At 43.0% G+C, this 10,713-nt stretch overlaps 1 protein-coding gene across 1 annotated transcript; it reads right to left on the bottom strand.

Annotated features, from left to right (window-relative positions):
- Positions 1 to 1,207: 1,207 nt before the first annotated feature.
- On the bottom strand, positions 1,208 to 7,946 carry LOC109511472 (aspartate aminotransferase, cytoplasmic-like). Its single transcript, XM_019862604.1, has 9 exons — positions 7,722 to 7,946; positions 5,192 to 5,373; positions 4,369 to 4,492; positions 4,166 to 4,278; positions 3,436 to 3,540; positions 3,197 to 3,347; positions 2,603 to 2,768; positions 2,267 to 2,409; positions 1,208 to 1,645 (listed from the first exon to the last, which is right to left on the bottom strand). The coding sequence occupies exons 1-9, from the start codon at positions 7,828 to 7,830 to the stop codon at positions 1,506 to 1,508; spliced, it is 1,233 nt and encodes a 410-aa protein (XP_019718163.1). The 5' UTR covers positions 7,831 to 7,946; the 3' UTR covers positions 1,208 to 1,505.
- Positions 7,947 to 10,713: the final 2,767 nt, after the last annotated feature.

The raw sequence follows: 10,713 nt of genomic DNA on the forward strand, positions 1-10,713 counted from the left end.
GTACTGTAGACCGCAAACGTGTGGCGCGTACTGTACCTTTAAGAAGGCTCCGAGCTGACAAAATCAATTGCACACATTTGCCGACAATAAAATAATGACCCGTTTCATTGGAGGTGAACACAGCAGGAGAAGAGCGTTCTTACGTATATTTGTCTTTGTATGAATATATTATTACAGTGTACTTTGAAGTGTGTTTAAAGCAGGAGTGACTTTACAAGACCACACAAAGCTACCTGACCCGTGACAGTAAATGACCTACGATGACATCCTGTCCACAGTTGACAGCAGCACACGGTTAATGCATCTTAGCATAGCATAGCTTAGCGCGGTGATTCCCAACAGCAAAATGTACTCAATTACAAATAATGTGTCTTTGTTCTTCCGTCCATGCCAGTGACATATTTTTGTGACAGGGAGAAGACTCAAATGTTCTTTCACTACAAGCTACAATTCACGTTTGTATTCATTCAACAGAATAATAGCTTGATTTCTATCAGTAAATTTGACAAGACCAGGAGTCCTACAGGGGTCCATCGAAAGCACCCTGGATTTCACAGTTCCCTCTTCACTTTTTTTTTCCCCCCTTCACAATTGGCTGCATATTTTTTGGGCTATCCCCCCCCCACAAAACTACTTAATGTCACCAAAGCCAAGCTAACAGGAAAGTAATAAGTCAACAGGGAAGTACGTTGAAAGAACAGCACTCTTTGTTTGCGCCGGCATCCTCGCGCTGCATTAAAAAAAAAAAAAAAAAATCTAAAAATCTGAAAATCATTTATTTTTAAATGTAATCTGTCATGAAAACAGAACCCTTCATGATTACTTTTGAGTGTAAGGTTGTGAGATGATCAAGTGTTTGAGGATCATAGTTTGGGGACTATTTACAGCTTCAACTATGATAACTGGGCTCCCTCTAGTGGTATCCAGGATAAATCACTCATTGAGTACAGTTCAGTTGTATCTACCGTCTAAATTCAGAACGTTTGCATTTACTATACCATTAAATTGTTTGCTTTTAAAAATTATATATATATATATATATGTGTGTGTATATATATATATATATATATATATATATATATATATATTTAACTTATGTGCAGAATACATTTTAAGTTGAATCATTATTTCATATTTTCCGATAATCAAGCGCTAATGCTCAAACTGTCCATTGTGCGGCAGTGACTGACAAGATGCAATGAATTAAATAATACTTTTTAGAAATACAACCAAAATATTGCGGGGGGGGTAGGAGGTGATAGTTCCTCTGGTTATTTTGCAATTCGCATCAGGGCTATTGCTTTTGATGAAGTTTTTGTTTGGTGACGTGCCAGAACATTTTTCGAATGTAAAACATGGTCTTTGGCTCAGTACATGTTGGGAGCCACCGGCTTAGCAGAAGGAGTGAGGATGTACAGCTCACACTTTCGGTGACATCAAAGATGTGACAAGGGAGAGCGGGATGGGACAAAACGTACAGGGAGAAGCGGCGATGGCGTTCCCTCTCACTGGACCTGGGTGACGGCGTCGTGGATGGACTGCGCCACGTAGTCCAGGTTCTTGGAGGTGAGGCCGCACATGTTGATGCGACCGTTCGCCATCAGGTACACGTGCTTCTCTTTGATCATGTACGCCACCTGATTGGCTGCGGCGCCGAAACAAGTCAGAGAGGGAAAGATTAGACACCGAGAGATACTTGGCTTACTTTATGACCGTGGTGGCATCCTGTCTGACATGAGAGGCAGGCTCCAAATAAGGTCCTATGCCACAATGTGTGATCAGGTTTGTGAGAACATTTGAGTTGGAAAGGCACAGCTATTCAAGTTGGTCAAACACCGCCCCAAAAAAAAGGGGGGGATATGTTGTCATATGTGCATTATTAGAAGTGACATTTGGACGACAAAGATAAGGCGTTATTTTGCGCCGGTGCCCTCGCCCCTTTGCAGCCAGTGTCGAGGCAGCGCCGTTCGACATTTTCTGAGATTAGCAGCAGTTGGAATAGCCAAAGCTAACAAGGCTAACCACTATTCTGATATTTCTGATATACTGCGTACAGCGTAAGCCTATTTCGACTCATGTGCCAGACATTTCTTATTAAACCTCGTTGCGGAAAAGTAGAGTCAACTCACGGACTAGTCGACTAATTAGTTCAATTCTTCACCCATAGTTAGCTGTTTTTTTTTTTTTTTTTAATCCTCTAAAAATCCCCTGACGGCGTTTTAGTGCATGTTGCAGTAACGCGGCATCCGTGCACGTGTGCACGTACGGTTGAGGCCGGTGAAGCTGAACATTCCGATCTGCTGGGTGATGTGGTCCCATGTTCCCGGGGTTCCGAGGGACAGAAGCTTCAACTTGAGCTGGTCCCGCATGAGGAGCACACGGTCGGCCATCGTCTTCACGTTATCTTGCCTGCACAGAAAAGCAACACATTAATGGGGGCGGAAACGAGTATGTGCCACATAAGAACGTGCTGTAGTTCCTCAACCGTCCTGTAGGTGTTGGTAAAAGACGGTAGGAGTCAACAAGTAAGGGTGACCACATGGAGGCTCGTGAAGGCCTTTCTATTTTCTTGGGGGGCCAATTATAAACAATGGCAACGCACCATTCCGCAAAGAGCTGGGGGCAGTTGAGGGTCTTGCTGACGATGCGAGCGCCCTGCGAGGGCGGGTTGGACCAGGTGGTCCTCACAATCTTCTCCATCTGAGACAGGATGCGGCCCAGGTTGTCGCCGTCTCGCGCCACCACCGTCAGGTTGCCCACCCTCTCGTCTGAGGAGAGGTAAGGGAGTCGGTTGAGTGCGCGGGAGTTGTTCTTCGCGTGGACCAGAGCCGATGGACTCCGGTCACGTCACTTGACTCGATTCAAACCCAAGTTGCCAATTTTAGGACTTTAAACGTGCATGTGTAAAACTTATTGTTCACTTCGCAACATAATTGCCTGGGTCATTTTTGATTTACTGTTGGAATATCATTTAAAGATAGCAACGAGCTTCCTCGATATATGTAAATCTGGAAGAGCAGGTTCGTTAAAAGTTTTCCTTCATTTGAGATCGTTGTTATTACTTTTATTTATTCGTTTGCAATCAAGTCCAATTCTCAAACGACTGTTTGACCTTCCATCTTCCGAACTGACGTACAGCAATACCAAAATAAATTTAGAAAATAAATTTGGAATGAACACCTCGGCGTGTACTCACTGTAGAGGCCAAAGTTCTTGGAGAAGGACTGAGCCACAAAGAGTTCAAAGCCCTGAGACACAAAGAAGCGAATGGCCCACGCGTCTTTTTCCAGAGAACCCGAGGCGAAGCCTTGGTAGGCCGAGTCAAAAAAGACAAAAAGATTCCTGTTCTGGAGAGCAAGAAAACAACAGAGGAGAACATCAGGCAAGAGGGAAACAGTCAAGTGGCTTTTTAATGCTCATAAAAGAGAAGGAGACCTTCATGATCTCAGCGATCTGCCTCCATTGGCCCTGATTGGGATCGGTGCCGGTGGGGTTGTGAGCGCACGCGTGGAGCACGAAAATGGAACCTTCTGGAGCTTGCTGTTCAAACACACAATCAACACGGAGCCTTAACGGAGGTTTCTCTTGATACACACGATAACATCAAGTGGAACGCTGACAAGCGTTGCGGCTAAACAATTAAGATGGAAACTCCTCAAACAGTTTAGAAAAGCCTGACCATTGAGATGGTCCCCTCCATCTGCGGGCCGGCTATCGCCCAATTGCAGGACACACAAAGACAAACAAGCATCGGCAATCACAGTCACACCCGGAGACAACTGAGAGTGTTCCAATAAGCTGCCATGGCTTTTGTTTTTTTTTGGGGACATATGAATATGTCAAATTCTGCTGCAATGCTGCCTCCCTCCAATAGGGAAAATACCATCAGATTTTTATGGGCGACATATCCTTAAATCATCTTCCGTTCTGGAGGGAGTCTCAAAAGGTGGTTTGAAGGTTCAGAAATGTCACAAAGGCTACATTGAGTACCACACCCTAGCCTCACCCTGGTCGTCACGGTAATTAAAGCCTAAATCAGAATTTGCATGACATAGAAGCTCCTGAAGCAGGGTGCGGCAAGAGGATGTTAGCACCACATTAACACGCCTGCGAATTGCGAAAATTACCGCTGGCTGAGAATGTGCCGTTTTAAAAACAAGGTCACCTCAAGGTCATCCAGCAAGCCTCTGAGGTCCAGACCTCTCTTGGCGCCATTCCAGTAGCGGTACGGACGGATGTCCTTGAACCCAGCGTCGGCAAACACACCGTTGTGGTTCGCTGAGATAAAAAACAAAAAACACAATATATATTTAAAGTCATATGTCATACATGTTTACAGCGCGTGTGTATGTGTCAGCATCCGCACACCCCAGGTCGGCGCAGACACGTAAACAGGAGTGGCTGTGTTGTTGACGCCATTGTGCCAACGCCGCAAGAACTCAGCCCCGATCCTCAGGGCGCCCGTGCCACCCAGAGATTGGACTCCACCGACCTGAGACGGAAACAAAAAAAAACCCCACCAGTGGTGACTATAACGTACAAAAGGATTAATACATGTATACTGGCATTCCAATTGTAAAATCAAAGTATGAACAACACTAGAAGCCAGCATGCTAACAGATAGCATGCAAACAAATGATGTGTCCATTAGGGGACACCTTGTGCTTCAATCAACAGGGGCAAGCATGCTAAAGCCTCCTAAGTTGGTTGAAGGCTAACACGCTAAAAGGTGAGATGTCAACAAAGCAAACTCAAAAACAGAAAAAGGCAGATTGACAAAAATTTGCCGCCATATTATGTGTACTACGAGACAATTTCTAATGAGACAAGAAAAACACGAAAGGTTGGTTCGCTAAATTAGCGAGATACCAACCCAAGTACAGCAACAGACAAATAAGGATTTTCTATCTTGCCCTGCGGGCGGGCGCTACTGCAATTGAAAACTGCTAAAATGCAAATTCAGTAACAGTAGATGCGATCGTATCTAGGTGGCAAGATAGCAACCGTGGTTGAAAAAGTGCAAAGGCAACGTCGGATCCCATTTCAAATGAGAATGGTTAAAAGCTAAGATGCTAACTGCTGCGACGCTAACATAGACCAAAAGGCAATGTGGGTTGAGAAAGCACGAAGAATGTTGCCTCGCAGCGTTTAGTCAGGGATAACGTGCTAACAGTTAGCCGTGCAGACTCACCCTGCCCTCCTTGACGGCAGGGCTGTCTTCTCCCAGGGCAACCTTGGAAGCGGCCGATCGGAATTCTGGCAGCCCGAGGATGGGCAGGTACTCGTGGTTGAGGCTCGTGTCCTCCACGATGAGGCGCTCCACCTTCTTCACCACCGGCAGAACCCACGGCTGAGAGTCATCGGTGCGGTAGGCTGAGGGAGACCGCACCAAAACAGCTTCACTTCCTGTCACGTGACAAAACGGATGCCGACCCGCAACGCTTTGTGTTTGTTCGAGGTCCGACTAGGATTGGCGAGGGGCGGGAAATGGGTTGCAGTTTATTTTTAATGCCCACGGAAATTTAAAAGAGGGACTTTTGGAAGGAGTCCTAATTTGAAACTTGACATCGGAATTAATAGGGAACGTCAGCAAATTGAAGCATAGAGTGTATTTTTTTTTTTTTGCCGACATGCCGTGCCGTCCAAAACATTGTGGCAGGAAGACCTCGTGTCCCCACCGTCAGACAGCAAATGAGTGCGTGAAAGAGTGGATGTGCCGAGGTTGCTGGGAACTAAACTGAGCGTCCTTGACCTCCGAGGAACTTGTGGCGTGTGTTCATGAGTCTGTATCGTGTGACAGCACACTGGATTGGGAAAAGAGCAAAGCAAAGAAAGCAGCTGCTCGCCAAAAGCACTCGCTGTTGAACATAGGCATGGGGAGTGCTTTTTGGCAGCCAGAGGCTACTGTACGAGCCTGGGCATGCATAACCGTCATTCTTGCTAGCTAATTAAAAAAAAAAAAAAAAACACATGAAAAAGTTGGCTGCAAGGCAAAGGCTAAACATTGTTTCACCCGACAACAATTAAAGTAAGATGAATTGCTTTGTGATTATTCTTCTCAAGGATCATTTTCCCATCCGGCAGTTAACAAACACGAGAATGAGGTTAAAATAAAAAGGAGCTGATATCATGTTACAGTTAAATCACTCCAGATTTGGACTCGCACTCGCTACGACAACCTCACAAAATTCGAGCGTGATATCACACATTCGGGCATAAATCAGACGAGAGCAATGACGGAAAGCAAATTTGTGATTTGAAAATTCTATTCTACTCCCGCATGTTCACGATCATGAGATGCACATTAAAGGCTGACATTTTCTCCAGTAAGGACGAAGCGATGAATAATGCGGGTTGACCTGTGTAGGCACCGAGTTCCCAAATCGGTGAAAGCTGTTGTGTTACTTCGATAACAGGTGCCGCAACCTGCATTGTGCAAAACAACATCCCAAAAACGGCGAATGCAATATTTTTTAAGATGGCGTACGTTTTCCCATTCCACCGTTCAATAATACAATCCGCTTTGTATATGTGTTCGATCTAGAAATAGCACCCGTAACTGACACGACGCCTTTTAATGCGGTGCGTCGTATGATCATGAAAATACAGTACATTGCGATGTTGGTTAGAATTTGATTAGCTCTTCAACCCAAGCAAATAGACTTAGAGCTGAATTAAAAATTGAATTATTGTGAAAACAGACCAATTGCAATGTCCTGCTAGAAGTATTGGAAGTTGGAATTGCTTGGTTAAAGCAGTGAGTCCCAACCTATGTGTCATGACATCATCACTTGTGCCGGGTAGAACTGTACAAGTAAACACACTTATATAAAATGCAAACATTTGCAAGGAGCGTGGAGGAAAAGACGCTCACACTGAACTACCGCTGCAGGTTAACGGCCAGTCAGTCACTCACTATGCCACGGCCCCTTTAAAAACAGTTTGTTACTTGACATTCTTTTCTCTTTATTTTTTTCATGCTTATATTTTACTGATCTTTTATTTCAGTCAGAAGATTTGAAATCTTATTGAAGTAAATTGAGTTAGGAGCTTGGCCGCAGAATAAAATACATGAGCTAGAGAAGGTCGGATTGAGCAGAACTGGGACCCTTGTGAGAACTTGCACGTGGATCAGGGTTATAAAGCTTTGAGATGTTTCATTATAGTTAGTCTTTATCTTGTTTTAATTTGTTTTCATTAATTAGTTTATGATAGAGTTTTTGTGTACGGCCGTACAATAATAACAAAAGAAATACCTTTAAAATGAAAATCCATGTTTGATATTTAAGAGACGAAGATGAAAACGATAAACACGTTTGCTGTAATTGTATTAATTGCAATCACGAAATGTGTATGTCTTTTTTTGGGGGGTGGGGGGTAGTTATTGAATTCGATTCGATAACAACACTAACCTTGGAGTGGATGGAAAATGATGCGTTTGGGGTCTTTCCTCCACCGCACGAAAAGACATAGTGAAAGATGCTCGATGAGCAACGTTTCGGAATAGATGTCACGAGTTAAGTTTAAAAAGTGCTAATTTTAACACACACACGTTGAATTCGTTACGTGACTGTATGATTGACTAAAAATTGGATTATCCCAACTATTTTCGCCGATTTCAAGCTTTTTGCTGTTTTGCCACGTGACCCTTGAACGCAACTCGGCCAGGCTCTCTGAATGGGACGAGCTAGCGTTTTTTTAGCATCGTTAGCTCCGCTTACCTCCGACGCCGAGGTTCACTTTCTGTGGGTGGTTGTCCTCGCGGAAGTCGGCGGAGAGCTTGAAGACAGCCACTGGAGGCGCCTGCGGGACGTCGCCGAATACAGACATGATTGCGGAGGTGAGACAGAAGGACGACCGCGAGGGTTCCGGAGGGAGGCAGGCAGAGAGATAAATCGGGGACCGATTTCACCTTCACGAATAAGGACAGACAGAGGTGCTGCGGACCAGCCAATGAAACGCCTCCTTACACGTGACGTTTTTTTTTCAAACCCAATGGGAAGTCAACCAGGAACTACTCCGTTGATTTGCGTGTATTTTAATTAAAATACATTTTGGATTAAAATGTTGGATTTTCATTGCAAAATACGACATATTCACTGTCAAATACAAAAGAGGTAGGTTTACTAAGTTTGTGTCTTTTCTCCTTAACACTCAGCGAGAGTGGCACAAATCAAGGTCGAAGTAACAACATTTTTCCACTAGATGTCTCTATAATAATCTAAGACTGAAGATCAAATCACTTTCACGTTGTTCACTCATGACAGTACTATGAACTGAAATCAAATACATTCAGTGTTTTGTGTTACATAATTACTTCCTGGCAATTTATACCATGCCAAAAAGCAATTACAGTTTGATTGTCAGAGGTTGTCAGAGAGAATTAATTAAAAATACTTTGTTTATTATCGTGCTTGTAAAACTGTCTTGCATCACAATGAGAGATGTTTTGAATATGTTTACTCTCCTGGGAAGCAAAAAAAGCAGCTCTCAGTAAGGCTGCCTTATATGACCTCCCCGTAAAATCTCAGATTTTTTTTTTCCTCATAAAAATATGATTTTCAATTTGAACTGACTTTTCCCCTTTCGTTTATGGAAAAATAGCTAATAAATTATGAAAAACAAATTTCACTTTGTTTTTATCCACCCCACTTTCCTTTGATTTGCTTTGTTTCTCTTGGCACCAAACAAGTTTTGAAACGTTTCAAATTATTTTCTCATGAAGATTTGTAAAGGTCAAGGAAGGTGACCTCGACAAAACAGTTGTGATTTAGAAGCGCACACTTGGGCTCCAAATTTTGATCACCATTAAATAAAGTCTCTTTTGTTGTCATATGTAAAATATTACGAGAATTATAGTAGTGTTATGTAGTGGGAATTAAAGATGCTTTCTTGAAAAATTGTTGCTTTGGGGAGTCAGAAAAATTGCTAAGGTGGCAACACTGACGATGCTTTTGCCAACTATCTTCTTTCTGTTTGCAGCCATGTTGTTAGGATAAACTGCATATCATCAACAACCCGCTTTGAATTTAATTAACACTTTGAAAAATCTAATCATGAATTAAAAATTCATATTAATCTCCAAAATCCAATCATCATCCAGCCTCATGATGCAGTAATGGCATAATACAATAACAGGCGCAAACATTACAAATGTATCGAAAGTCAGTAGATAGTGCCAAATGAAATGGCTGGTGGTGTGTTTATGATTTTGAAGTAAGACGAAACAAATGAAGGAAGGTGTAAATTACCGTGCGTCAAAATAAACATTTAGGTGCGTTTCCTGGCTTGTCAGACGTTCTCAAGTGTTTGATGAATGGCCCCCCACTTACAGCCTGCTGCTCCCAGTGTGCATGTGCGCACACACACACACACACACACACACACACACACACACACACGCACACACACACACACACACACACACACACACACACACTTAGTACCACTGTCCAAGTGAGGACATCCATTAAGACTCATTGACCCCCCGCCCCCTCCCCACCCCGAACCCCCACGAGGCCTGTCTTCGGAAAGGTAACCTAAACATACAAAGTCATAACAAACAAGGCAAACAGGTCAGATGACATGGGATACGTACTGTAATCTACATCCAAAACCGCCATCCAATCCCTGCGAATATGATTCATAGATTCTTGTATAAGTAATAGAAGCTTGCCAAAAATAGTCCTTTCTGACATTCTTTCCGAACTTTTACTGAGCCAAGGCCCATATTTTATATTGGAAATTTGACAGTCAATGAAATCATTTTCTGATCAATTAAGTGAAAAATTTCCCTCTGTACGTGGGATGATCTGTCAGGACTCGCTCATGTGCCACAAAGAAGTGGTTGGAAATCACCATGGGTCAGTATTGGAACGGTCACTTTAACTTGAGGCCCAAGTGGACGCCAGAACCAGAGCAATAACGGTAATAACATTTCATGGTCATAAAGAAGAGGTGACTTTTGGCTCTGATTATTCTTTTCAAATAAAAGGTAGATTAAAATACATATATTGAAATTTGTCTTAAAATAATGTGAAAAACTTCTCAAATGAAAATGACAACACCAAAAAAAAAAAAAAAGGTAAACAGATGGACTATGCGGTTCATATTTTCGTTAATTCGACATTTTAGCGGTGATATCCGCGAGGCATACATTTAAATGTTTTTATTTTCTCCAACAAGCATGCATAAATGTGGATTTGGAGCTTAATATCGCCTAAAAAAAAATAAAGCTTATTTTTTTTTCTGTTTCTTCCGGTCTTCAGTTGAGAAACAGCGACCTCTGCGGGCACACTTAGTCATAATGAAGCGCTGCCGTTCATTACTTGGCTCAGGCCAAAACCATGTCCAAACGATGGTTAATGTTAAGTTTAGTGTTTAAACAATGTTGATGTGAAGTGAGGAGCTCAAATAAGAGCTCTGCCACCACCACGTGGCCTCTGTAAGAAACAACTCACCTGCAGTTATTTGGATGAGAGACAATTACTCGCTAAGAGAGTCGCTATTAGCTGAATAGAATCTCTTCTTCTTTTTGACTTCCTCTGTGACCTTCTCTACCTTGTCACCATGGCAACTGAAGGGACAGATTCGTGTGATAAAACCATGAATTTCATTTTGAAAAAGGAGCCCAGAATTTGCCCCTGCAGCCCTTACGATAATGGAGGCTTAAACACTTTCTTGGAGGGGGTGCGGGGTGGGGGTGGGGGCAGA

The sequence above is a fragment of the Hippocampus comes genome, unplaced genomic scaffold, assembly GCF_001891065.2.
Source record: "Hippocampus comes isolate QL1 unplaced genomic scaffold, H_comes_QL1_v1.1 scaffold7, whole genome shotgun sequence".
NCBI classification, from domain to species: Eukaryota; Metazoa; Chordata; class Actinopteri; order Syngnathiformes; family Syngnathidae; genus Hippocampus; species Hippocampus comes.

What these genes read in the sequence shown, in the direction of transcription:
- LOC109511472 (XM_019862604.1), bottom strand. Translation starts at nt 7,830, where the DNA reads ATGTCTGTATTCGGCGACGTCCCGCAGGCGCCTCCAGTGGCTGTCTTC. An exon ending in CGTGTCTGCGCCGACCTGGG is followed by an intron (nt 4,279 to 4,368) that starts GTGTGCGGATGC and finishes TTTTTATCTCAG; the next exon opens with CGAACCACAACGGTGTGTTT. An exon ending in CAGCTTCACCGGCCTCAACC is followed by an intron (nt 1,646 to 2,266) that starts GTACGTGCACAC and finishes TCGGCGCCGCAG; the next exon opens with CCAATCAGGTGGCGTACATG.